The 27457-nt window shown below is 39.1% G+C and overlaps 1 protein-coding gene across 3 annotated transcripts in view; it reads left to right on the top strand.

The window, feature by feature from the left end:
• Positions 1-27457, top strand: part of LOC133664322 (sodium-driven chloride bicarbonate exchanger-like) — a 337500-nt gene that overhangs the window by 287878 nt on the left and 22165 nt on the right. For all 3 annotated transcript variants that reach the window (XM_062068831.1, XM_062068830.1, XM_062068835.1), the window contains 5 exons: positions 8415-8572; positions 8648-8735; positions 19032-19178; positions 21467-21564; positions 21877-22051. In XM_062068831.1, coding sequence (XP_061924815.1) covers positions 8415-8572; positions 8648-8735; positions 19032-19178; positions 21467-21564; positions 21877-22051 — 666 coding nt within the window. The remainder of the gene's footprint in view (positions 1-8414; positions 8573-8647; positions 8736-19031; positions 19179-21466; positions 21565-21876; positions 22052-27457) is intronic.

Genomic DNA, 27457 nt, shown 5'->3' with positions numbered 1-27457 from the left:
TTTCGGGAAAAGCGGGAATTTTTTTGAAAATGTTAAAAAAATGTGAATGTGGAAAATGGTTGGTATTAGAATATTTCAAATCGGTGGGGAAATGTTGAAATAGTAACATGTGGAATTGAGAAATGGCATTATTGAATTACTGGAATTTCGGGAAAACCGGGAATTTTTCCCGTTCAAAAACAATTAAATTTTTTGTTCTAATTAAGAGGAATGATTTAACGGTAGAATGGTTGAAGTGGGTTGAACAATGTGGAAGGAGTAGTCGACAGAAAAAAGGGTGAAAATAGGTTTTGGAGAACTGAGAATTCTGGGAATTCCTGGAAAAAAATTTAACTTGGAAAAATAATAGTTCGAATTTCCAGGATGAATCGAATGTGTTGAAGGTGGAATAGTTTGAATTGGTTGAAAAATGTGGGAATTGGGGAAGTTTGAAAAATGCATAATTCATTTTGAATGGGGAAAATGCCCCTATAAGCTGGGAATTCTAGGAAATCCGGGAATTTTTTTAAAATAATTGTTGAAAGAGAGCACACAATTCTTGAACATATCGAATATTTTGAAGTTTGAACGATTTGAATCGGATAAAAAATGTGGGAGTTGTGTTACTTTTAAAAATGTCCCATTCTTTTCGATGGGAATTTCATTGAAATGTTGGGAATTTCTGGAAAAAGGGGAATTAGTTGGACAACGCTTAAAACAATTTGAATGTTTTGAATGAGTTTAAATAATTGGTGTTGGAATTTTTCAAATCGATCGAGAAATGTTGAAGTAGTAACATGTTGAATTGAGAAATAGTTTTATGGAATTCCTGGAATTTCGAGAAACCGGGAATTTTTCGAGTTCAAAAAATATTTTTTTTTTTTGTTTTGATTAAGAAGAATGATTTGATGGTGGAAAGGTTGAAGTGGGTTGAAAAATGTGGAAGGACTAGTTGCCAGAAAAAAGGGTGAAAATAGGGTTTGGAAAACCGATAATTCTGGGAATTCCTGGAATTTTTTTTAACTTGGAAAAATTATATTTTGAATTTCCAGGATACATTTAATGTGTTGAAGGTGGAATGGTTTGAATCGGTTGAAAAATGTGGGAATTGGGGAAGTTTGAAAAATGCATAATTCATTTTGAATGGGGAAAATTTCCCTAAAAACGGAGAATTCTAGGAAATCCGGGAATTTTTTAAATAATTGTTGAAAGAAAGCACACAATTCTTGGACATATTGAATATTTTGAAGTTTGAACAATTTGAATTGGATAAAAAATGTGGGAGTTGTGTTACTTTTAAAAATGTCCCATTCTTTTCGATGGGAATTTCATTGAAATGTTGGGAATTTCTGGAAAAAGGGGAATTAGTTGGACAACGCTTAAAACAATTTGAATGTTTTGAATGAGTTTAAATAATTGGTGTTGGAATTTTTCAAATCGATCGAGAAATGTTGAAGTAGTAACATGTTGAATTGAGAAATAGTTTTATGGAATTCCTGGAATTTCGAGAAACCGGGAATTTTTCGAGTTCAAAAAATATTTTTTTTTTTTGTTTTGATTAAGAAGAATGATTTGATGGTGGAAAGGTTGAAGTGGGTTGAAAAATGTGGAAGGACTAGTTGCCAGAAAAAAGGGTGAAAATAGGGTTTGGAAAACCGATAATTCTGGGAATTCCTGGAATTTTTTTTAACTTGGAAAAATTATATTTTGAATTTCCAGGATACATTTAATGTGTTGAAGGTGGAATGGTTTGAATCGGTTGAAAAATGTGGGAATTGGGGAAGTTTGAAAAATGTCTAGACCTCCACCCCAGATCCCACCTCACTCCTACACACTTCTCTAAAGTGGGCTGGCTCAAGGTGGAGGACAGAGTTAAACAACTTGCACTGAGCCTAGTCTATAAAATCCGCTACACCTCCCTGATACCGAAGTACATGTCAAACTACTTCCTTAACGTAAATGACCGCCATAACCACAACACCAGGGGGTGCTCCACTAACCACGTTAAACCCAGATTCCGAACTAACAAAGGTCTTAACTCATTCTCTTTCTATGCCACATCAATGTGGAATGCGCTCCCAACAGGTATAAAAGAAAGGGCATCTCTATCCTCCTTCAAAACCGCTATAAAAGTTCACCTCCAGGCAGCTACAACCCTAAACTAACACCCTCCCCGGATTGCTAATAATCAAATGTAAACAATCAAATGCAGATTCTTTTTCTTATGCCTTCTGATCTCTCTCTCTCTCTCTCTCTCTCTCTCTCTATGTCCACTACTTGATGTCCATATCCCACCCCCCCCCCCACCCCACCCCCCCTCCACACTCCTGATTGTAAATAATGTAAATAATTCAATGTGATTATCTTGTGTGATGACTGTATTATGATGATAGTATATATGATAGTATATATCTGTATCATGAATCAATTTAAGTGGACCCCGACTTAAACAAGTTGAAAAACTTATTCGGGTGTTACCATTTAGTGGTCAATTGTACGGAATATGTACTTCACTGTGCAACCTACTAATAAAAGTCTCAATCAATCAATCATGTCTGTGTTGATCTTGTTTTTGTTTTGCTTGGTTTTTGGACACTTTTTAGTTCTTGTCTTCACTCCCTTGCTTTGTCACCATAGCAACCATTAGTTTCACCTGGTTCACATTGTCATGTCACACACCTGTTCACGGTTAGTCACGCACCTGTTTTCACTTATCATGTCACTATATAAGCTTTTCTGTTTCTGTTGTTCGTCCTGGCGACATCACAGCTTCTCCACACAAATTTATGCTCTGTACCTGTTTACCATAGTTCTTGTTTCATCTCATGCCAAGTAAGTTTTGATTTAATGTTTATAGTTTTTATGCCCAAGTGCATGTCTTTTGTTTCATAGCCAAGTTTGTTACCTCCTCTGTGAGCGCCTTTTGTTTATACCCTTTTGAGCCTTTTGAGTTCAAATATTAAAACATGTCCTCACCTGCACGTCATGTCCAGTTAAGTTGCTTTGCACCACGGAAAAACAATCCACGCCAAGGACCAAGTCGTGACACATCATTCATTTTGAATGGGGAAAATACCCCTTAAAGCTGGGAATTCTAGGAAATACGGGAATTTTTTTAAAATAATTGTTGGAAGAGAGCACACAATTCTTGAACATATCGAATATTTTGAAGTTTGAACGATTTGAATCGGATAAAAAATGTGGGAGTTGTGTTACTTTTAAAAATGTCCCATTCTTTTCAATGGGAATTTCATTGAAATGTTGGGAATTTCGGGAAAAACGGGAATTTTTTGGACAACGCTTAAAACAATTTGAATGTTTTGAATGAGTTTAAATAATTGGTGTTGGAATTTTTCAAATCGATCGAGAAATGTTGAAGTAGTAACATGTTGAATTGAGAAATAGTTTTATGGAATTCCTGGAATTTTGAGAAACCGGGAATTTTTCCAGTTCAAAAAACATATTAATTTTTTGTCCTGATTAAGAAGAATGATTTGACGGTGGAAAGGTTGAAGTGGATTGAAAAATGTGGAAGGAGTAGTTGCCAGAAAAAAGGGTGAAAATAGGGTTTGGAAAACCGATAATTCTGGGAATTCCTGGAATTTTTTTGAACTTGGAAAAATTATATTTTGAATGTCCAGAAAGAATTGAATGTGTTGAAGGTGGAATAGTTTGAATCGGTTGAAAAATGTCGGAATTGGGGAAGTTTGAAAAATGGATAATTTATTTTGAATGGGGAAAATGTCCCTAAAAACGGAGAATTCTAGGAAATACGGGAATTTTTTAAATAATTGTTGAAAGAAAGCACACAATTCTTGGATATATTGAATATTTTGAAGTTTGAAGAATTTGAATTGGATAAAAAATGTGGGAGTTGTGTTACTTTTAAAAATGTCCCATTCTTTTCGATGGGAATTTCATGGAAATGTTGGGAATTTCGGGAAAAAACAGGAATTTGTTGGACAAAGCTAAAAAAAAAATGTAATGTTTTGAATAAGATTAAATAATTGGTGTTGGAATTTTTCAAATCGATCGAAAAATTTTGAAGTTGTAACATGTTGAATTGAAAAATTGTTTTATGGAATTCCTGGAATTTTGAGAAACCGGGAATTTTTCGAGTTCAAAAAATAGTTGTATTTTTTGTTTTGATTAAGAAGAATGATTTGACGGTGGAAAGGTTGAAGTGGGTAGAAAAATGTGGAAGGAGTAGTTGCCAGAAAAAAGGGTGAAAATAGGGTTTGGAAAACCGATAATTCTGGGAATTCCTGGAATTTTTTTGAACTTGGAAAAATTATATTTTGAATGTCCAGGATGAATTGAATGTGTTGAAAGTGGAATAGTTTGAATCGGTTGAAAAATGTGGGAATTGGGGAAGTTTGAAAAATGGATAATTCATTTTGAATGGGGAAAATGTCCCTAAAAACAGAGAATTCTAGGAAATCCGGGAATTTTTAAAATACTTGTTGAAAGAAAGCACACAATTCTTGGACATATTGAATATTTTGAAGTTTGAACAATTTGAATTGGATAAAAAATGTGGGAGTTGTGTTACTTTTAAAAATGTCCCATTCTTTTCGATGGGAATTTCATGGAAATGTTGGGAATTTCGGAAAAAACGGGAATTTGTTGGACAAAGCTAAAAAAAAATGTAATGTTTTGAATGACTTTAAATAATTGGTGTTGGAATTTTTCAAATCGATCGAGAAATGTTAAAGTAGTAACATGTTGAATTGAGAAATAGTTTTATGGAATTCCTGGAATTTCGAGAAACCGGGAATTTTTCCAGTTCAAAAAACATATTAATTTTTTGTCCTGATTAAGAAGAATGATTTGACGGTGGAACGGTTGAAGTGGGTTGAAAAATGTGGAAGGAGTAGTTGCCAGAAAAAAGGGTGAAAATAGGGTTTGGAAAACCGATAATTCTGGGAATTCCTGGAATTTTTTTGAACTTGGAAAAATTATATTTTGAATGTCCAGGATAAATTTAATGTGTTGAAGGTGAAAGAGTTTGAATCGGTTGAAAAATGTGGGAATTGGGGAAGTTTGAAAAATGGATAATTCATTTTGAATGGGGAAAATACCCCTTAAAGCTGGGAATTCTAGGAAATCCGGGAATTTTTTTTAAATAATTGTTGAAAGAGAGCACACAATTCTTGAACATATCGAATATTTTGAAGTTTGAACGATTTGAATCGGATAAAAAATGTGGGAGTTGTGTTACTTTTAAAAATGTCCCATTCTTTTCAATGGGAATTTCATTGAAATGTTGGGAATTTCGGGAAAAACGGGAATTTGTTGGAAAACGCTTAAAACAATTTGAATGTTTTGAATGAATTTAAATAATTGGTGTTGGAATTTTTCAAATCGATCGAGAAATGTCAAAGTAGTAACATGTTGAATTGAGAAATAGTTTTATGGAATTCCTGGAATTTCGAGAAACCGGGAATTTTTCCGGTTCAAAAAACATATCAATTTTTTGTCCTGATTAAGAAGAATGATTTGACGGTGGAACGGTTGAAGTGGGTTGAAAAATGTGGAAGGAGTAGTTGCCAGAAAAAAGGGTGAAAATAGGGTTTGGAAAACCGATAATTCTGGGAATTCCTGGAATTTTTTTGAACTTGGAAAAATTATATTTTGAATTTCCAGGATGAATTGAATGTGTTGAAGGTGGAATAGTTTGAATCGGTTGAAAAATGTGGGAATTGGGGAAGTTTGAAAAATGCATAATTCATTTTGAATGGGGAACATTTCCCTAAAAACGGAGAATTCTAGGAAATCCGGGAATTTTTTAAATAATTGTTGAAAGAAAGCACACAATTCTTGGACATATTGAATATTTTGAAGTTTGAACAATTTGAATTGGATAAAAAATGTGGGAGTTGTGTTACTTTTAAAAATGTCCCATTCTTTTCGATGGGAATTTCATGGAAATGTTGGGAATTTCGGAAAAAACGGGAATTTGTTGGACAAAGCTAAAAAAAAATGTAATGTTTTGAATGACTTTAAATAATTGGTGTTGGAATTTTTCTAATCGATCGAGAAATGTTAAAGTAGTAACATGGTGAATTGAGAAATAGTTTTATGGAATTCCTGGAATTTTGAGAAACCGGGAATTTTTCGAGTTCAAAAAATAATTGTATTTTTTGTTTTGATTAAGAAGAATGATTTGACGGTGGAACGGTTGAAGTGGGTTGAAAAATGTGGAAGGACTAGTTGCCAGAAAAAAGGGTGAAAATAGGGTTTGGAAAACCGATAATTCTGGGAATTCCTGGAATTTTTTTAACTTGGAAAAATTATATTTTGAATGTCCAGGATGAATTGAATGTGTTGAAGGCGGAATAGTTTGAATCGGTTGAAAAATGTGGGAATTGGGGAAGTTTGAAAAATGGATAATTAATTTTGAATGGGGAAAATGTCCCTAAAAACGGAGAATTCTAGGAAATCCGGGAATTTTTTAAATAATTGTTGAAAGAGATCACACAATTCTTGGACATATTGAATATTTTGAAGTTGGAACAGTTGGAATCGGATAAAACATGTGGAAGTTGTGGTACTTTTGAAAATATCCCATTCTTTTCGATGGGAATTTCATGGACATTTTGGGAATTTCGGGAAAAGCGGGAATTTGTTGGAAAATGCTGAAAAAAATGTGAATGTTTTGAAAATGTTTAAATAATTGGTGTTGGAATTTTCAAATCGGTGGAGAAATGTTGAAGTAATAACATGTTGAATTGAGAAACGGTATTATGGAATTCCTGGAATTTCGGGAAAACCGGGAATTTGGGTCTTCAACAGTTGACTCAGGTCCGAGTCCCGACAACAGTCCGCCTGTTGAAGACCCAAGTCAGGAAGCCTTTGAGTCTATTCGAGTCCAAGTCTGGACCACAGTCCGCCTGTTGAAGACCCAAGTCAGGAGGCATCTGTGTTGACTCGGGTCGAAGTCCCGACCACAGTCTGCCTGTTGAAGCCCCAAGTCAGGAGGCCTCTGAGTAGACTCGGGTCCAAGTCCGTACCACAGTCCGCCTGTTGAAGACCCAAGTCAGGAGGCCTCTGAGTTGACTCGGGTCCAAGTCCCGACCACAGTCCGCCTGTTGAAGACCCAAGTCAGGAGGCCTCTGTCCGCCTGTTGAAGACCAAAGTCAAGAGGCCTCTGAGTTGACTCAGGTCCAAGTCGGGACCACAGTCCGCCTGTTGAAGACCCAAGTCAGGAGGCCTCTGAGTTGACTCGGGTCCAAATCCCGACCACAGTCTGCCTGTTGAAAACCCAAGTCAAGAGGCCTCTGAGTTGACTCAAGTCCAAGTCCCGACAACAGTCCACCTGTTGAAGACCCAAGTCAGGAGGCCTCTGTCCGCCTGTTGAAAACCCAAGTCAGGGGGCCTCTGAGTTGACTCTGGTCCAAGTCCGGACCACAGTCCGCCTGTTGAAGACCCAAGTCAGGAGGCCTCTGAGTTGACTCAAGTCCAAGTCTGGACCACAGTCCGCCTGTTGAAGACCCAAGTAAGGAGGCCTCTGAGTTGACTCAAGTCCAAATCCCGACCACAGTCCGCCTGTTGAAGACCCAAGTCAGGAGGCCTCTGTCCGCCTGTTGAAGACCCAAGTCAGGAGGCCTCTGAGTTGACTCAGGTCCAAATCCGGACCACAGTCCGCCTGTTGAAGACCCAAGTCAGGAGGCCTCTGAGTTGACTCGGGTCCAAGTCCCGACCACAGTCTGCCTGTTGAAGACCCAAGTCAGGAGGCCTCTGAGTTGACTCAAGTCCAAATCCCGACCACAGTCCGCCTGTTGAAGACCCAAGTCAGGAGGCCTCTGTCCGCCTGTTGAAGACCCAAGTCAGGAGGCCTCTGAGTTGACTCAGGTCCAAATCCGGACCACAGTCCGCCTGTTGAAGACCCAAGTCAGGAGGCCTCTGAGTTGACTCGGGTCCAAGTCCCGACCACAGTCTGCCTGTTGAAGACCCAAGTCAGGAGGCCTCTGAGTTGACTCAAGTCCAAGTCCCGACAACAGTCCGCCTGTTGAAGACCCAAGTCAGGAGGCCTCTGTCCGCCTGTTGAAGACCCAAGTCAGGAGGCCTCTGAGTTGACTCAGGTTCAAGTCCGGACCACAGTCCTTCTGTTGAAGACCCAAGTCAGGAGGCCTCTGAGTGGACTCGGGTCCAAGTCCGGACCACAGTCCGCCTGTTGAAGACCCAAGTCAGGAGGCCTCTGAGTTGACTCAAGTCCAAGTCCCGACCACAGTCCGCCTGTTGAAGACCCAAGTCAGGAGGCCTCTGAGTTGACTCAAGTCCAAGTCCCGACCACAGTCCGCCTGTTGAAGACCCAAGTCAGGAGGCCTCTGAATTCACTCGGGTCCAAGTCCCGACCACAGTCTGCCTGTTTAAGACCCAAGTCAGGAGGCCTCTGAGTTGACTCAGATCCAAGTCCTGTACTTTACTTCCAGACAGATCTTCACTTCATGAAGAAGATCCCCCCTGGTGCTGAGGCGTGCAACGTACTCGTGGGGGAGTTGGACTTTCTCAACAAACCCGTGGTGGCTTTTGTCCGACTCTCACCAGCAGTTCTTCTCTCCGGACTGGCTGAAGTCCCCATCGCTACAAGGTTAGTGACCTAATACTGATCAGGTCTTCATTCCTGCTCTGTAAACCTGTTTTGTTTCTTCACATTGGCCCTCAGGTTTCTCTTTATTCTGTTGGGACCACCTGGAAGAGGTCCTCAGTACCACGAGATAGGAAGGTCCATAGGTACCCTCATGACAGACGAGGTAAGAAAGGTCCATAGGTACCCTCATTACAGACGAGGTAAGGAATGTCCATAGGTACCCTCATGACAGACGAGGTAAGGAAGGTCCATACCGACCCTCATGACAGACGAGATAGGAAGGTCCATAGGTACCCTCATGACAGACGAGGTCAGGAAAGTCCATAGGTACCCTCATGACAGACGAGGTAAGGAAGGTCCATAGGTACCCTCATGACAGACGAGGTAAGGAAGGTCCATAGGTGCCCTCATGACAGACGAGATAGGAAGGTCCATAGGTACCCTCATGACAGACGAGGTAAGGAAGGTCCATAGGTACCCTCATGACAGACGAGGTAAGGAAGGTCCATAGGTACCCTCATGACAGACGAGGTAAGGAAGGTCCATAGCGACCCACATGACAGACGAGGTAAGGAAGGTCCATAGGTGCCCTCATGACAGACGAGGTAAGGAAGGTCCATAGGTACTCTCATGACAGACGAGGTATGGAAGGTCCATAGGTACCCTCATGACAGACGAGGTAAGGAAGGTCCATAGGTACCCTCATGACAGACGAGGTAAGGAAGGTCCATAGGTACTCTCATGACAGACGAGGTATGGAAGGTCCATAGGTACCCTCATGACAGACGAGGTAAAGAAGGTCCATAGGTACCCTCATGACAGACGAGGTAAGGAAGGTCCATAGGTACCCTCATGACAGACGAGGTAAGGAAGGTCCATAGGAACCCTCATGACAGACGAGGTAAGGAAGGTCCATAGGTACCCTCATGACAGACGAGGTAAGGAAGGTCCATAGGTACCCTCATGACAGACGAGGTAAGGAAGGTCCATAGGTATCCTCATGGCAGACGAGGTAAGGAAGGTCCATAGGTACCCTCATGACAGACGAGGTAAGGAAGGTCCATAGGTACCCTCATGACAGACGAGGTAAAGAAGGTCCATAGCTACCCTCATGACAGACGAGGTAAGGAAGGTCCATAGGTACCCTCATGACAGACGAGGTAAGGAAGGTCCATAGGTACCCTCATGACAGACGAGGTAAGGAAGGTCCATAGGTACCCTCATGACAGACGAGGTAAGGAAGGTCCATAGGTACCCTCATGACAGACGAGGTAAGGAAGGTCCATAGGTATCCTCATGACAGACGAGGTAAGGAAGGTCCATAGGTACCCTCATGACAGACGAGGTCAGGAAGGTCCATAGGTACCCTCATGACAGACGAGGTCAGGAAGGTCCATAGGTACCCTCATGACAGACGAGGTAAGGAAGGTCCATAGGTACCCTCATGACAGACGAGGTAAGGAAGGTCCATAGGTACCCTCATGACAGACGAGGTAAGGAACGTCCATAGGTACCCTCATGACAGACGAGGTAAGGAAGGTCCATAGGTACCCTCATGACAGACGAGGTAAGGAAGGTCTATAGGTACCCCCATGACAGACGAGGTAAGGAAGGTCCATAGGTACCCTCATGACAGACGAGGTAAGGAAGGTCCATAGGTACCCTCATGACAGACGAGGTAAGGAAGGTCCATAGGTAACCTCATGACAGACGAGGTAAAGAAGGTCCATAGCTACCCTCATGACAGACGAGGTAAGGAAGGTCCATAGGTACCCTCATGACAGACGAGGTAAGGAAGGTCCATAGGTACCCTCATGACAGACGAGGTAAGGAAGGTCCATAGGTACCCTCATGACAGACGAGGTAAGGAAGGTCCATAGGTACCCTCATGACAGACGAGGTAAGGAAGGTCCATAGGTACCCTCATGACAGACGAGGTAAGGAAGGTCCATAGGTACCCTCATGCCAGACGAGGTAAGGAAGGTCCATAGGTACCCTCATGACAGACGAGGTAAGGAAGGTCCATAGGTACCCTCATGACAGACGAGGTAAGGAAGGTCCATAGGTACCCTCATGACAGACGAGGTAAGGAAGGTCCATAGGTACCCTCATGACAGACGAGGTAAGGAAGGTCCATAGGTATCCTCATGACAGACGAGGTCAGGAAGGTCCATAGGTACCCTCATGACAGACGAGGTAAGGAAGGTCCATAGGTACCCTCATGACAGACGAGGTAAGGAAGGTCCATAGGTACCCTCATGACAGACGAGGTAAGGAAGGTCCATAGGTACCCTCATGACAGACGAGGTCAGGAAGGTCCATAGGTACCCTCATGACAGACGAGGTAAGGAAGGTCCATAGGTACCCTCATGACAAACGAGGTAAGGAAGGTCCATAGGTACCCTCATGACAGACGAGGTCAGGAAGGTCCATAGGTATCCTCATGACAGACGAGGTAAGGAAGGTCCATAGGTATCCTCATGACAGACGAGGTAAGGAAGGTCCATAGGTATCCTCATGACAGACGAGGTCAGGAAGGTCCTTCAACTTTGACAACATCTGCCATGTTTGCACTAATTCAGTATAAGTGATGAACATTGTCAGCATGACGCTCACTTTAGAGCTTTTATTGAGGATTAGTCATCCTGTCCAGGATTTAGTCAATCCGGTCCAGGATTTAGGCTGGCGTCTGTCATCACGGAGCAAACATGGCGTCCATCACAGTCCACACTCTGGGAAGACTATTCAACTACCAAGGGGTCGGGCAGAGAGCGGTAGTTTGTCCCATGTTTTACTCTAGCATCAACTGCTCTTCTTCAAAACATCCTTCATTCATCACGTTTCAATAGTCATATTTCTATTGTCATATTTCAATAGTCATATTTCATCCATCCATCCATTTGTACCGCTTGTCCCTTTCAACAGTCATGTTTCAGTAGTTATATTTCAATGGTCATGTTTCTATAGCCATGTTTCAATAGTCGTGTTTCAATAGTCATATTTCAATAGTCATGTTTTATCAGTCATGTTTCAATAGTCATGTTTCATTAGTTGTATTTCAACAATCATATTTCAATTGTCATGTTTCTATAGTCATGTTTCAATAGTCGTGTTTCAATAGTCATATTTCTATTGTCATATTTCTATTGTCATACGTTTGTATTTCAATAGTCATATTTCTATTGTCATATTTCTATTGTCATATTTCCAGCCATCCATACATTTTCTACCGCTTGTCCCTTTAAATAGCTATATTTCAATCATCATACTTCAATAGTCACATTTCGATAGTCATATTTCTATTGTCATAATTCCATCCATCCATTTTCTACCGCTTGTCCCTTTCAATAGTCATGTTTCAATAGTGATATTTCACTAGTTAAATTTCAATTGTCATATTTCAACAGTCATATTTCAATAGACATATTTTTATAGTGGTATTTAAATAGTCGTGTTTCAATAGTCATACTTGAATTGTCATATTTTTATAGTCGTATTTCAATAGTCATATTTTTATAGGTTATTTCAATAGTCATATTTCAATAGTCATTTCTATTGTCATGTTTCAATAGTCATGTTTCAAAAAACATATTTAAATTGTCATGTTTCAATAGTCATGTTTCAATAGCCATATTTCAATAGTCATGTTTCAAAAGTTGTATTTCAATAGTCATGTTTCAATAGTAATATTTCAATAGTGATGTTTCAATAGTCATCTTTCAATAGTCATATTTTTATAGTCGTGTTTCAATAGTCATGTTTCAATAGTCATATTTCAATAATCTTTTTTTAATAGTCATACTTCAATAGTCATGTTTCAAAAGTTGTATTTCAATAGTCATATTTCAATAGTCATATTTCCATAGTCATGTTTCAATAGTCATATTTCAATAGTCATATTTCAATAGTCATGTTTCAATAGTCATGTTTCATAAGTCATGTTTCAATAGTCATATTTCATTAGTCATGTTTCATTAGTCATGTTTCAATACTCGTATTTCAATAGTCATGTTTCAATAGTCGTATTTCAATAGTCATGTTTCATTAGTCATGTTTCAATAGTCGTATTTCAATAGTCATGTTTCAATAATCATATTTTTTTATAGTCATACTTCAATAGTGATGTTTTAATAGTCATATTTCAATAGTCATCTTTCAATAGTCATATTTCAATAGTCATGCTTTGATAGTCATGTTTCAATAGTCATGTTTCATTAGTCATGTTTCATCCATCCATTCATCCATCTTCTTCCGCTTATCCGAGGTCGGGTCGTGGGGGCAGCAGCCTAAGTAGGGAAGCCCAGACTTCCCTCTCCCCAGCCACTTGGTCCAGCTCTTCCCGGGGGATCCCGAGGCGTTCCCAGGCCAACCGGGAGAGATAGTCTTCCCAACATATCCTGGGTCTTCCCCGTGGCCTCCTACTGGTCGGACGTGCCCGAAACACCTCCCTAGGGAGGCGTTCGGGGGGCATCCTGACCAGATGCCCGAACCACCTCATCTGGCTCCTCTCCATGTGGAGGAGCAGCGGCTTTACTTTGAGCTCCTCCCGGATGATAGAGCTTCTCACCCTATCTCTAAGGGAGAGCCCCGCCACCCGGAGGAGGAAACTCATTTCGGCTGATTGTACCCGTGATCTTGTCCTTTCGGTCATGACCCAAAACACATGACCATAGGTGAGGATGGGAACGTAGATCGACCGGTAAATTGAGAGCTTTGCCTTCTGGCTCAGCTCCTTCTTCACCACAAGGGATCGATACAGCATCCGCATTACTGAAGACGCCGCACCGATCCGCCTGTTGATCTCACGATCCACTCTTCCCTCACTCGTGAACAAGATTCCGAGGTACTTGAACTCCTCCACTTGGGGCAAGATCTCCTCCCCAACCCGGAGATGGCACTCCACCCTTTTGCGGGCGAGAACCATGGACTCGGATTTGGAGGCGCTGACTCCCATCCCAGTCGCTTCACACTCGGCTGCGAACCGATCCAGTGAGAGCTGAAGATTTTGGCCAGATGAAGCCATCAGGACCACATCATCTGCTAATAGCTGAGACCTAATCCTGCAGCCACCAAACCAGATGCCCTCAACGCCCTGACTGCGCCTAGAAATTATGTCCATAAAAGTTATGAACAGAATCGGTGACAAAGGGCAGCCTTGGCGGAGTCCAACCCTCACTGGAAACGGGTCCGACTTACTGCCGGCAATGCGGACCAAGCTCTGACACTGATCATACAGGGAGCGGACCGCCACAATAAGACAGTCCGTTACCCCATACTCTATGAGCACTCCCCACAGGGTACACGGTCGAATGCCTTCTCCAAGTCTACAAAGCACATGTAGACTGGTTGGGCAAACTCCCATGCACCCTCAAGGACCCTGCCGAGAGTATAGAGCTGGTCCACAGTTCCACGACCAGGACGAAAACCACACTGTTCCTCCTGAATCCGAGGTTTGACTGTCCGGCGTAGCCTCCTCTCCAGTACACCTGAATAGACCTTACTGGGGAGGCTGAAAAGTGTGATCCCACGATAGTTGGAACACACCGTCCGGTTCCCCTTCTTAAAGAGAGGAACCACCACCCCGGTCTGCCAATCCAGAGGTACCACCCCCAATGTCCACGCGATGTTGCAGAGTCTTGTCAACCAAGACAGCCCCACAGCATCCAGAGCCTTAAGGAACTCCGGGCGGGTCTCATCCATCCCTGGGGCCATGCCACCGAGGAGCTTTTTAACTACCTTGGCAACCTCAGCCCCAGAAATAGGAGAGCCCACCACAGATACCCCAGGCACTGCTTCCTCATAGGAAGACGTGCTGGTAGGATTAAGGAGGTCTTCGAAGTATTCCCTCCACCGATCCACAACATCTGCAGTCGATGTCAGCAGAACACCATCCCCACCATACACGGTGTTGACATTGCACTGCTTCCCCTTTCTGAGGCGGCGGATGGTGGTCCAGAATCGCTTCGAAGCCGTCCGGAAGTCGTTTTCCATGGCTTCCCCAAACTCCTCCCATGTCCGAGTTTTTGCCTCCGCGACCGCTGAAGCCGCACACCGCTTGGCCTGTCGGTACCTGTCTGCTGCCTCCGGAGTCCTATGAGCCAAAAGAGCCCGCAGCTTGACGGCATCCCTCACCCCTGGTGTCCACCAGCGGGTTCTAGGATTACCGCCACGACAGGCACCAACCTCCTTGCGGCCACAGCTCCAATAGCCGCCTCAACAATAGAGGTACGTAACATCGTCCACTCGGACTCAATGTCCAGCGCCTCCCTCGTGACATGTTCAAAGTTCTTCCGGAGGTGGGAATTGAAACTCTCTCTGACAGGAGACTCTGCTAGACGTTCCCAGCAGACCCTCACAATGCGTTTGGGCCTGCCAAGTCTGTCCGGGATCCTCCCCCACCATCGCAGCCAACTCACCACCAGGTGGTGATCAGTAGAAAGCTCCGCCCCTCTCTTCACCCGAGTGTCCAAAACATGCGACCGCATATCCGATGACACAACTACAAAGTCGATCATGGAACTGCGGCCTAGGGTGTCCTGGTGCCAAGTGCACACATGGACACCCTTATGTTTGAACATGATGTTTGTTATTGACAATCTGTGACAAGCACAAAAGTCCAATAACAAAACACCACTCGGGTTCAGATCTGGGCGGCCATTCTTCCCAATCACGCCTCTCCAGGTTTCACTGTCGCTGCCAACATGAGCGTTGAAGTCCCCCAGTAGAACGAGAGAATCACCCAGGGGAGCACTCTCCAGTACTCCCTCGAGTGAATCCAAAAAGGGTGGGTACTCTGAGCTGCCGTTTGGCGCGTAAGCTCAAACAACAGTCAGGACCCGTCCCCCCACCCGAAGGCGGAGAGAAGCTACCCTCTCGTCCACTGGGTTGAACTCCAACGTGCAGGCTTTGAGCCGGGGGGAAAACAAGAATTTCCACCCCAGCCCGTCGCCTCTCACTGCCGGCAATGCCAGAGTGGAAGAGAGTCCAGCCCCTCTCAAGAGAACTGGTTCCAGAGCCCTTGCTGTGCGTCGAAGTGAGTCCGACTACATCTAGCCGGAACTTATCCACCTCACGCACTGGCTCAGGCTCATTTCCCCCCAGCGAGGTGACATTCCACGTCCCAAGAGCTAGCTTATGTAGCCGAGGATCAGACCGCCAAGTGCCCTGCCTTCGGCTTCCGCCCAGCTCATACTGCACCTGACCTCTATGGCCCCTGCTATGGGTGGTGAGCCCATTGGAAGGGAGACCCACGTTGCCTCTTCGGGGTGTACCCGGCCGGGCCCCATGGGGACAGGCGCTCGCCATCGTGCCCCACCTCCGGGCCTGGCTCCAGTGGGTGGCCTCGGTGACCCACGTCCGGGCGAGGGAAATCTGGGTCCTTTGTTTTTGTTCTTCATAGAGGTCTTCGAGCTGCTCTTTGTCTGATCCCTCACCAAGGACCAGTTTGCCTTGGAAGACCCTACCAGGGGGCATAGAAGCCCCCGGACAACATAGCTCCTAGGATCATTGGGACACGCAAACTCCTCTACCACGTTAAGGTGGCAGCTCAGAGAGGAGTAGTCATGTTTCAATAATCATATTTTTATAGTCATACTTCAATAGTGATGTTTTAATAGTCATATTTCAATAGTCATATTTCAATAGTCATGTTTCAATAGTCATAATTCAATAGTCATATTTCAATAGTCATGCTTCAATAGTCATGTTTAAATAGTCATGTTTCATTAGTCATGTTTCAATAGTCGTATTTCAATAGTCATGTTTCAATAGTCATATTTCAATAGTCATATTTTATAATCATACTTCAATAGTGATATTTCAATAGTCATATTTCAATAGTAATGTTTCAATAGTGATATTTCAATAGTCATATTTCAATAGTCATGCTTCTATGGTCATGTTTCAATAGTCATATTTCAATAGTCGTATTTCAATAGTCATGATTCAATAGTGATATTTCAACAGTCATATTTCAATAGTCGCATTTCAATAGTCATGATTCGATAGTGATATTTCAATAATTATTTTTCAATAGTCATGTTTTAATAGTCATGTTTTAATAGTCAAATTTCTATAGTCATATTTCTATAGTCATGTTTCATTAGTCATGTTTCAGTAGTCATGTTTCAATAGTCATGTTTCAATAGTGATGTTTCAATAGTCATGTTTCAATAGTTATGTTTCAATAGTGATATTTCAATAGTTATTTTTCAATAGTCATGTTTTAATAGTCATGTTGTAATAGTCATATTACTATAGTCATGTTTTAATAGTCACATTTCTATAGTGATATTTTAATAGTCATGTTTGAATAGTCATATTTCTATATTCATGTTTCAATAGTCATGTTTCAATAGTCATATTTCAGTAGTCATGTTACAATAGTCATGTTTCAATAGTGATATTTCAATAGTCATGTTTCAATAGTTATGTTTCATTAGTGATATTTCAATAGTTATGTTTCAATAGTCATGTTTCAATAGTTATGTTTCATTAGTGATATTTCAATAGTTATGTTTCAATAGTCATGTTTCAATAGTCATATTTCATATGTCATATTTAAAAGATGTTTATGTAGTGTCAGGCTTGTCACTGACAGTTTGGTTATGTTTTAGTTTTCCCTCTGTTTGTGTTTTATTTCCTGTCAGCGCTCTTATTTTTGTTCAGTTTCCTGCTTGCTTCCCTGAGCACTGTTTCCCCTCAGCTGCGGCTGATTGGCACCCGGCCACACCTGCTGTCAATCAGTCGGCTGTTATTTAGACCTGCCTCGCCCTCCAGTCAGGGCTGGAGTATTGTTTGCTGTCTCCAGTTCTCCCTGTTTCTTGTATGCTGTGAGCTATTTCTTGATTCCTGTTCCTGTTTGCTGTTTCCTGCCTCCTGGTTCCTCTTTTACCTGCATTCTTTGATACATGTTGGACATAAAATACTAAACTACTACAATGCAGGTCATGTGATGTATTTTGAACTATCGTCTCAGTTTCGTGTTATAGGTTCAAGCAAATTAGTCTCGTATAAAGCCTCATCTAAACCCCAACTAATAATGTTATTATTCCATCAACTAGTCTCCCTTCTCATATTTTAGCCTTCATATTGCACCACACATTTTCAATGTCTGGACTACAGGCAGGCCAGTCTAGTACCCGCACTCTTTTACTATGCTGGTGTAACACGTGGCTTGGCATCATCTTGCTGAAATAAGCAGGGGCGTCCATGACAACGTTGCTTGGATGGCAACATATGTTGCTCCAAAACCTGTATGTACCTTTCAGCATTAATGGTGCCTTCACAGATGTGTAAGTTACCCATGTCTTGGGCACTAATACACCCCCATACCATCACACATGCTGCCTTTTACACTTTCACCCTAGAACTAGTTATTTTCCTCTTTGTTCACGACGTCCACAGTTTCCAAAAACAATTTGAAATGTGGACTCGTCAGACCACAGAACACTTTTACTCTTTGCATCAGTCCATCTTAGATGAGCTCGGGACCCAGAGAAGCTGGCGGCGTTTCTGGGTGTTGTTGATAAATGGCTGTGGCTTTGCATAGTAGTGTTTTAACTTGCACTTACAGATGTAGCGACCAACTGTAGTTACAGACAGTGGTTTTCTGAAGTGTACCTGAGCCCATGTGGTGATATCCTTTACACACTGATGTCGCTTTTTGATACAGTACAGCTTGAAGGATCGAAGGTCACGGGCATTGAATGTTGGTTTTCGGCCTTGCCGCTTACGTGCAGTGATTTCTCCAGATTGTCTGAACCTTTTGATGATATTACGGAGCGTAGATGGTGAAATCCCTAAATTCCTTGCAATAGCTTGGTTGAGAAATGTTGTTCTTAAACAATTTGCTCCGGCATTTGTTGACAAAGTGGTGACCCTCGCCCCGTCCTTGTTTGTGAATGACTGAGCATTTCATGGAAGCTGCTTTTATACCCAATCATGGCACCCACCTGTTCCCAATTAGCCTGTTCACCTGTGGGATGTTCCAATTAAGTCTTTGATGAGCATTCCTCAACTTTCTCTGTCTTTTTTGCCACTTGTGCCAGCTTTTTTGAAACACGTTGCAGGCAATCAATTCCGAATGAGCTAATATTGGAAAAAATTAACAAAGTTTACCAGTTCAAAGGTTAAGTATCTTGTCTTTGCAGTCTATTCAATTGAATATAAGTTGAAAAGGATTTGCAAATCATTGTTTTTATTTACCATTTACACAACGGGACAACTTCACTTGTATGCAGTTGAGAGACGTTTCATGAGAGAAGAGTGCGTGGGTGTCTTTAAAAGGCGGGACTAATGCCAAGTGAAGCGTGCTCATTGGCTGTTTGGTAGTCTGCGGGCTGGAAGGAGATGAGTTATTAATGACGGCAAGCGTTATTGCAAAAACTGCATATAAGATGTTTAAATATGCCGTTTGGGGGCAGGAACTAAACTTCCATCCTGGTATTTTTCTCTCCAGGTGTTCCATGACGTGGCCTATAAAGCCAAGGACCGGAATGATCTGATCGCCGGGATTGACGAATTCCTGGATCAGGTCACCGTCCTGCCACCAGGAGAGTGGGATCCCTCCATTAGAATAGAACCACCCAAGAATGTTCCTTCCCAGGTCAGTCACAAGCACCAGCCGGTGCAGTACTAGGCTGCCACCAGCAGAGGTGCTGTTCACTCATGTCTAATACAAAGTAGTGTATAGTTCTAACTTATAGTAAGTATGGCAGGAAGGAGCGCGTTGCTCTTTTGACACTAAATACTGGATGGGAAGGCGGGAGTAAGCTCAGTTCAGGAGGGGAAGAGAGCATATGACAATGGTGCTCTGTTAACTGGAATTGAGCGATGAGAAGAGAGGATAAATACTTTCACACTGAGTCATGCAGACAAGGTCAGAATGTGCTTATAATACTGCAGTTTTGTACTAAGGTACATCCATGTATTCCATTGCATGTGACTTTGAGGAAAGGGATTGTATCCAAGAGGAGACTGAGGGCAGCAAGACCATGGACTTATGCACTACACCAGGCTAGGAGAGGAACCATTTCTAGCCACCTGTTGTCACATATTACAACCAATCAAGTCAACCAATGAGTGACCAGCAGTAGTTTAAGGCGGCTCCTGATATTTTTCTACTTGTTCTGACTGTGTATCTACCTGTTCTGACTATGAATCTACTTGTTTTGATTGTGAATCTACTTGTTCTAATTGTGAATCTACTTGTTCTGACTGTATCTACCTGTTCTGACTGTGTATAAACCTGTTCTGACTGTGTATCTACCTGTTCTGATTGCAAATCTACCTGTTCTTACTGTATCTACCTGTTCTGACTGTATCTACCTGTTCTGACTGTGTACCTTCCTGTTCTGACTGTGTATCTACCTGTTCTGACTATGAATCTACTTGTTTTGATTGTGAATCTACTTGTTCTAATTGTGAATCTACTTGTTCTGACTGTATCTACCTGTTCTGACTGTGTATAAACCTGTTCTGACTGTGTATCTACCTGTTCTGATTGTAAATCTACCTGTTCTCACTGTATCTACCTGTTCTGACTGTGTACCTACCTGTTCTGACTGTGTATCTACCTGTTCTGATTGTGAATCTACTTGTTCTGATTGTGAATCTACTGGTCTACCTGTTCTGATTGTGAATCTGCCTGTTCTGACTGTCAATATACCTGTTCTGACTGTCAATATACCTGTTCTGACTGTGAATCTATTTTTTATGACTGTTAATCTCCTTGTTTTGACTGTGAATTTACTTATTCTGACTGTGAATATATCTGTTCTGACTGTGAATCTACTTGTTCTGACTGAATACATATGTTATAACTGTGTATATAACTGTTCTGACTATGAATTTACTTGTTCTGACTGTGAAGCTACCTGTTCTGACTGTGGATCTACCTGTTCTGACTGAATATATATGTTCTGACTGTGTATCTAACTGTTCTGACTGTGAATGTACTTGTTCTGACTGTGAATCTACCTGTTCTGACTGTGTGCCTACTTGTTCTGACTGTGAATTTACCAGTTCTGACTGTGTATCTATTTGTTCTGACTGTGAATATACCTGTTATGACTGTGAATCTACTTGTACTGACTGTGAATTGACCTGTTCTGACTGTGAATCTACTTGTACTGACTGTAAAATAATACCTGTTCTGACTGTGAATCTGCCTCTTTTGACTCTGAATTTACTTGTTTGACTGTGAATCTACTTGTTTTGACTATGATTCTACCTGTTCTGACTGTGAATCTACTTGTTCTGATTGTGAATCTACTTGTTTTGACTATGATTCTACCTGTTCTGACTGTGAATCTACTTGTTCTGACTGTGAAAATATCTGTTCTGACTGTGCAATCTGCCTGTTTTGACTCGGAATGTACTTGTTCTGACTGTGAATTGACCTGCTATGACTGTGAATATACTTGTTCTGACTGTGAAACAATACCTGTTCTGACTGTGAGTCTGCCTGTTTTGACTCTGAACCTACTTGTTCTGACTGTGAATCTACTTGTTTTGACTATTATTCTACCTGTTCTGACTGTGAATCTACTTGTTCTGATTGTGAATCTGCCTGTTCTGACTTTGTTATACTTGTTCTGACGGTGAATATACCAGTTCTGACTGTGAAAATACCTGTTCTGACGGTGAATATACTTTTTCCGACTGTGAATCTAATTATTTTGACTGTGAATTTACTTATTCTGACTGTGAATCTACCTGTTCTGACTGCAATACTAATTGTTCTGACTGAATGTATCTGTTCTGACTGTGTATCTAACTGTTCTGATTGTGAATATACCTGTTCTGATTGTGAATTTACATATTCTGACTGTGAATCTACCTGTTCTGACTGTGAATCTACTTGTTCTGACTGTGGATGTGTTTGTGTACTAGGAGAAGAGAAAGAAAAACCCTGTACTGAACGAGTTGAGTGAGGGTGATGAAGAGGACCATGGAGGTCATGGAGGTCCTGAGCTGCAGAGAACTGGGAAGTAAGTCTGTCAGCATTTACCAAATCCAACCATCTTTTCATCATATGTCAACATTTCAAGGCATGAACATCAGTGTGTATATTTCAAAGCATGAACATCAGTGTGTATATTTCAAAGCATGAACATCAGTGTGTATATTTCAAAGCATGAACATCAGTGTGTATATTTCAAGGCATGAACATCAGTGTGTATATTTCAAAGCATGAACATCAGTGTGTATATTTCAAAGCATGAACATCAGTGTGTATATTTCAAGGCATGAACATCAGTGTGTATATTTCAAAGCATGAACATCAGTGTGTATATTTGCAGGTGGTTTGGCGGTCTGATTCTGGACATGAAGCGCAAAGCTCCACATTACGTGTCAGACTACACGGATGCATTTAGTCTGCAGTGTGTGGCCTCCTTCCTCTTCCTCTACTGTGCCTGCATGTCCCCTGTCATCACCTTCGGAGGACTTCTGGGAGAGGCAACGGAAGGACGCATAGTAAGACAACTTTCCTATTATTCATAGTAAAGCAACTTTCATATTATTCATAGTAAAACAACTTTCCTATTATTCATAGTAAAGCAACTTTCCTATTATTCATAGTAAAACAACTTTCCTATTATTCATAGTAAAGCAACTTTCCTATTATTCATAGTAAGGCAACTTTCATATTATTCATAGTAAAACAACTTTCCTATTATTCATAGTAAAGCAACTTTCCTATTATTCATAGTAAGGCAACTTTCATATTATTCATAGTAAAGCAACTCTTATTTCACATTATTCATAGTAAAGCAACTTTTATTTCATATTATTTATAGTAAAGCAACTTTTATCTAATATTATTCATAGTAAAGCAACTTTTATCTAATATTATTCATAATAAAGCAACTTTTATTTTTATATTGTTCATAGTAAAGCAACGTTTAATTAATATTATTCATAGTAAAGCAACTTTTAATTAATATTATCCATAGTAAAGCAACTTGTATTTATTATTATTCATAGTAGAGCAACTTTTATTTATTATTATTCATAGTAAAGCAACTTTTTTTATTTCATATTAGTCATAGTAAAGCAACTTTTATTTCATATAATTCATAGTAAAGCAACTTTTAATTAATCTTATTCATAGTAATGCAACTTGTATTTATTATTATTCATAGTAAATAAACTTTAATTTAATATTGTTCATAGTAAAGCAACTTTTATTTATTTTATTCATAGTAAAGCAACTTGTATTTCATATTATTCATAGTAAAGCAACTTTTATTTATTTTATTCATAGTAAAGCAACTTTTATTTATTATTATTCATAGTAAAGCAACTTTTATTTCATATTATTCATAGTAAAGCAACTTGTATTTCATACTATTCATAGTAAAGCAACTTTTAATTAATCTTATTCATAGTAAAGCAATTGTTATTTATTATTATTCATAGTAAATAAACTTTAATTTAATATTGATCATAGTAAAGCAAATTGTATTTATTTTATTCATAGTAAAGCAACTTGTATTTCATATTATTCATAGTAAAACAACTTTTATTTATTTTATTCATAGTAAAGCAACTTTTATTTATTATTATTCATAGTAAAGCAACTTTTATTTTGTATATTATTGATAGTAAACCAATTTGTATTTCATATTATTCATAGTAAAGCAACTTTTATTTTTTACATTATTCATAGTAAAGGAATTTGTATTTCATATTATTCATAGTAAAGCAACTTTTATTTAATATTGTTCATAGTAAAGCAACTTTTATTTATTTTATTCATAGTAAAGCAACTTGTATTTCATATTATTCATAGTAAAGCAACTTTTATTTATTTTATTCATAGTAAAGCAACTTTTATTTATTATTATTCACAGTAAAGCAACGTTTATTTCATATTATTCATAGTAAAGCAACTTGTACTTAATATTATTCATAGTAAAGCAACGTTTAATTAATCGTATTCATAGTAAAGCAACTTTTATTTATTATTATTCATAATAAATAAACTTTAATTTAATATTGTTCATAGTAAAGCAACTTATTTTTTATATTATTCATAGTAGAGCAACTTTCATTTAATATTGTTCATAGTAAAGCAACTTATTTTTTATATTATTCATAGTAGAGCAACTTTCATTTAATATTGTTCATAATAAAGCAACTTTTGTGTATTATTATTCATAGTAAAGCAACATTTATTTATTCATAGTAAAGCAACTTGTATTTCATATTATTCATAGTAAAGCAACTTGTACTTAATATTATTCATAGTAAAGCCACTTTTAATTAATCTTATTCATAGTAAAGCAACTTGTATTTATTATTATTCATAGCAAATTTACTTTAATTTACTATTGTTCATTGTAAATAAACTTTTATTTGTTAAATTATTCATAGTAAAGCAATTTTTATTTCACATTATTACTAGTAAAACAACTTTTTTTTAATATTGTTCATAGTAAAGCAACTTTTATTTATTATTATTCATAGTAAAGCAACTTTTATTTTTTTATATTATTCATAGTAAAGCAATGTGTATTTCATATTATTTATAGTAAAGCAACTTTTATTTTTTACATTATTCATACTAAAGGAATTTGTATTTCATATTATTCATAGTAAAGCAACTTTTATTTAATATTGTTCATAGTAAAGCCTGAAAGTGAACGTTGTGCGTGAATTAATACGCTGCGGTATGCTTAAAATGATGGAAATATGTAAATATTACATGTTATTATGAATGTTACTACATTACATATAAACTTACAGCTGATCAAAATATGTAAATGATACATATTATGAATGTTACTACATTACATATATACTTACAGCATGATGAAAATATGTAAATATTACATGTTATTATGAATGTTACTAGATACTACATATATACGTACAGCATGATGACAATATGTAAACATTACATGTTATTATGAATGTTACTAGATGCTACGTAAATACTTACAGTATGATGAAAATATGTATATATTACATGTTATTATGAATGTTACTAGATACTACATGTATAATTACAGCGTGATCCAAATATGTAGATAATGCATGTTATTATGAATGTTACTACATTACATATATACTTTCAGTATGATGAAAATATGTAAATATTACATATTATGAATGTTACTAGATACTACATATATACTTACAGCAGTGGAGGCTGGTGACTTCCAGAATTGAGGAGGCCATTTTTTTCCGCTTGCTCACTTCACTCGCGATGGAATGTTCCCTGTTCTCTTATCTGTCTTTGTGCTGGCCAAAGGCATACTATTTGGAGTGTAAGCTACAGTCAGAAAGTTCTTGCTGATGCAATTCATTGTGCAGAGCTTAGCCTTGTGCCTTCCTGAAGAAATTACATTGCTGTAAGTCTATGAGCCTGCCTGATAATTAAGCTGAGAAATGACATTTGGATGTTATATAAACGCCAAGTGAACATGTGTAAAAGGCAGGAATTTTAATTATGTAGTTAAAAACAATTTTGTTTAGCTTACATTTTTCATTCTTCTACAGCTTCAACATGTAATCACCAATTTAATCAAGTTTAGCATATAAAAAAGATAAGATAACACTTTCTTTATCATATGTAGTTTTATTCAATATATTTAATATAAAATATGTAAAAATATGGTTCCAGTTGGCTTTATCTGCTGAGAAACACAGACAAAATGGAGTGTTATTACTACTGAGAACTAGTGGTGTAACACTGGTAGAGACATCTAATTAGTTCAACTCACATCTGGCTTACCGCCGGCTCGAGTCACACGACTCATCTTGACTTCTGGAGTTGGTCGGCCAGCAGATTTTATCTTCACTTTTGAAGCATGGTCTAAAGTATGGAATGGCTGGGACAACAAATAGTCGACTAGATTTTCTTTCCCATCCCATGGCCTGCATCTAGGTTGAACTCCATCCTCCTCTTCCACTGGATTCGGACCCAAGCCACCACCACAAGCACCTGTTCCATGTACATTTTCCTCTCTCACATCCATTTTGCCTGGCTAATCTAGGCTTGCTCGAACACACACAGCTAACTGGATGGAAAACAATGAGCTAAACTTCAACTGTAAAAATGTCCAAACTACAGAGATAAATGTCAATGAGCGATTAGCAGCAGCAGCTTTTGCTTTCGAAATCTGTCTCAGAGATGTTGTCAACTCAAGGAGAAATGCCTAGAGTGAAGGGTTTAACGTTAACGCATATCTATCTCCAGCCCAAGATCTCAAATTGCGCCAGAATCTCGCCGATTTCCGAGGTCGTTTTAAGCAAAAGTATTTGGCTATATGAGCTATAAACTTCACGGATGATAGCCAGGGGTGTTCTCTAAATTTCCTGAAAAGCACAAGTTGATAGGACACTCGTAGCCACTATGGCGAGTGTTTGTTTGACTGAAGTGGCTGGCGAATTCTCAAAATGGCTTCTGTGTTGATTAGGAAAGGAAAGGATTGATTCCAAATGAACCAGTAGCATGTGATTGGACGAACAAAATGTCAATCTTTCAGCCCTGGACACAATGCATGGTGAGGCCAGGCCTCCGTTGCCCACCCATTTTCAGTGATCTGGCCAATCACATATTGGCATGAAAAAGCATGCATTACATTGACTTCTATGAGAAGCTAATTTCCTAGGGGAGGCCTGGCCTCCCTTAATACAAACTGATAGGGAAATTTGGCCTGTTGCTTTACAATTGCAATATTGGGTTTTAGCCATGGGAACATTTAGATTTATGAACAAAACTAAAATAATATGAATATGAAAAATAAAAAATATGTTTTTTGTTAAAATAAATAAATAAAATAAATATATTTATTGTTTTTTTTAAATCTCTCTCTTCTCTCAAATTATTGGGGAGGCCAGGCCTCCTCCACCTCTATGGAGGAGCCTGTCTTACAGCATGATGACAATATGTAAACATTACATGTTATTATGAATGTTACTAGATACTACGTAAATACTTACAGTATGATGGAAATACAGTATGTATATATTACATGTTTTTATGAATGTTACTAGATACTACACATATACTTACAGCATGATCCAAATATGTAAATAATACATGTTATTATGAATGTTACTACATTACTTATATACTTTCAGTATGATGAAAATATGTAAATATTACATATTATGAATGTTACTTGATACTACATTTATACTTACAGCATGATGACAATATGTAAATATTACATGTTATTATGAATGTTACTAGATACTACGTAAATACTTTCAGTATGATGAAAATATGTAAATATTACATATTATGAATGTTACTTGATACTACATATATACTTTCAGCATGATGACAATATGTAAATATTACTTGTTGTTATGAATGTTACTAGATACTACATGTATACTTACATTGTGATCAAAATATATAAATAATACATGTTATTATGAATGTTACTACATTACATATATACTTTAATGATGAAAATATGTAAATATTACATGTTATTATGAATGTTACTAGATACTCTATATATACGTACGGCATGATGACAATATGTAAACATTACATGTTATTATGAATGTTACTAGATGCTACGTAAATACTTACAGTATGATGAAAATATGTATATATTACATGTTATTATGAATGTTACTAGATACTACATGTATAATTACAGCGTGATCCAAATATGTAGATAATACATGTTATTATGAATGTTACTACATTACATATATACTTTCAGTATGATGAAAATATGTAAATATTACATATTATGAATGTTACTAGATACTACATATATACTTACAGCATGATGACAATATGTAAACATTACATGTTATCATGAATGTTACTACATGCTACGTAAATACTTACAGTATGATGGAAATACAGTATGTATATATTACATGTTTTTATGAATGTTACTAGATACT

Source organism: Entelurus aequoreus, linkage group LG14 (assembly GCF_033978785.1).
Source record: "Entelurus aequoreus isolate RoL-2023_Sb linkage group LG14, RoL_Eaeq_v1.1, whole genome shotgun sequence".
In the NCBI taxonomy this organism is placed as follows: domain Eukaryota; kingdom Metazoa; phylum Chordata; class Actinopteri; order Syngnathiformes; family Syngnathidae; genus Entelurus; species Entelurus aequoreus.
The sequence above is the reverse complement of the archived record's forward strand: the minus strand, read 5'-3'. Positions and strand labels throughout refer to the sequence as shown.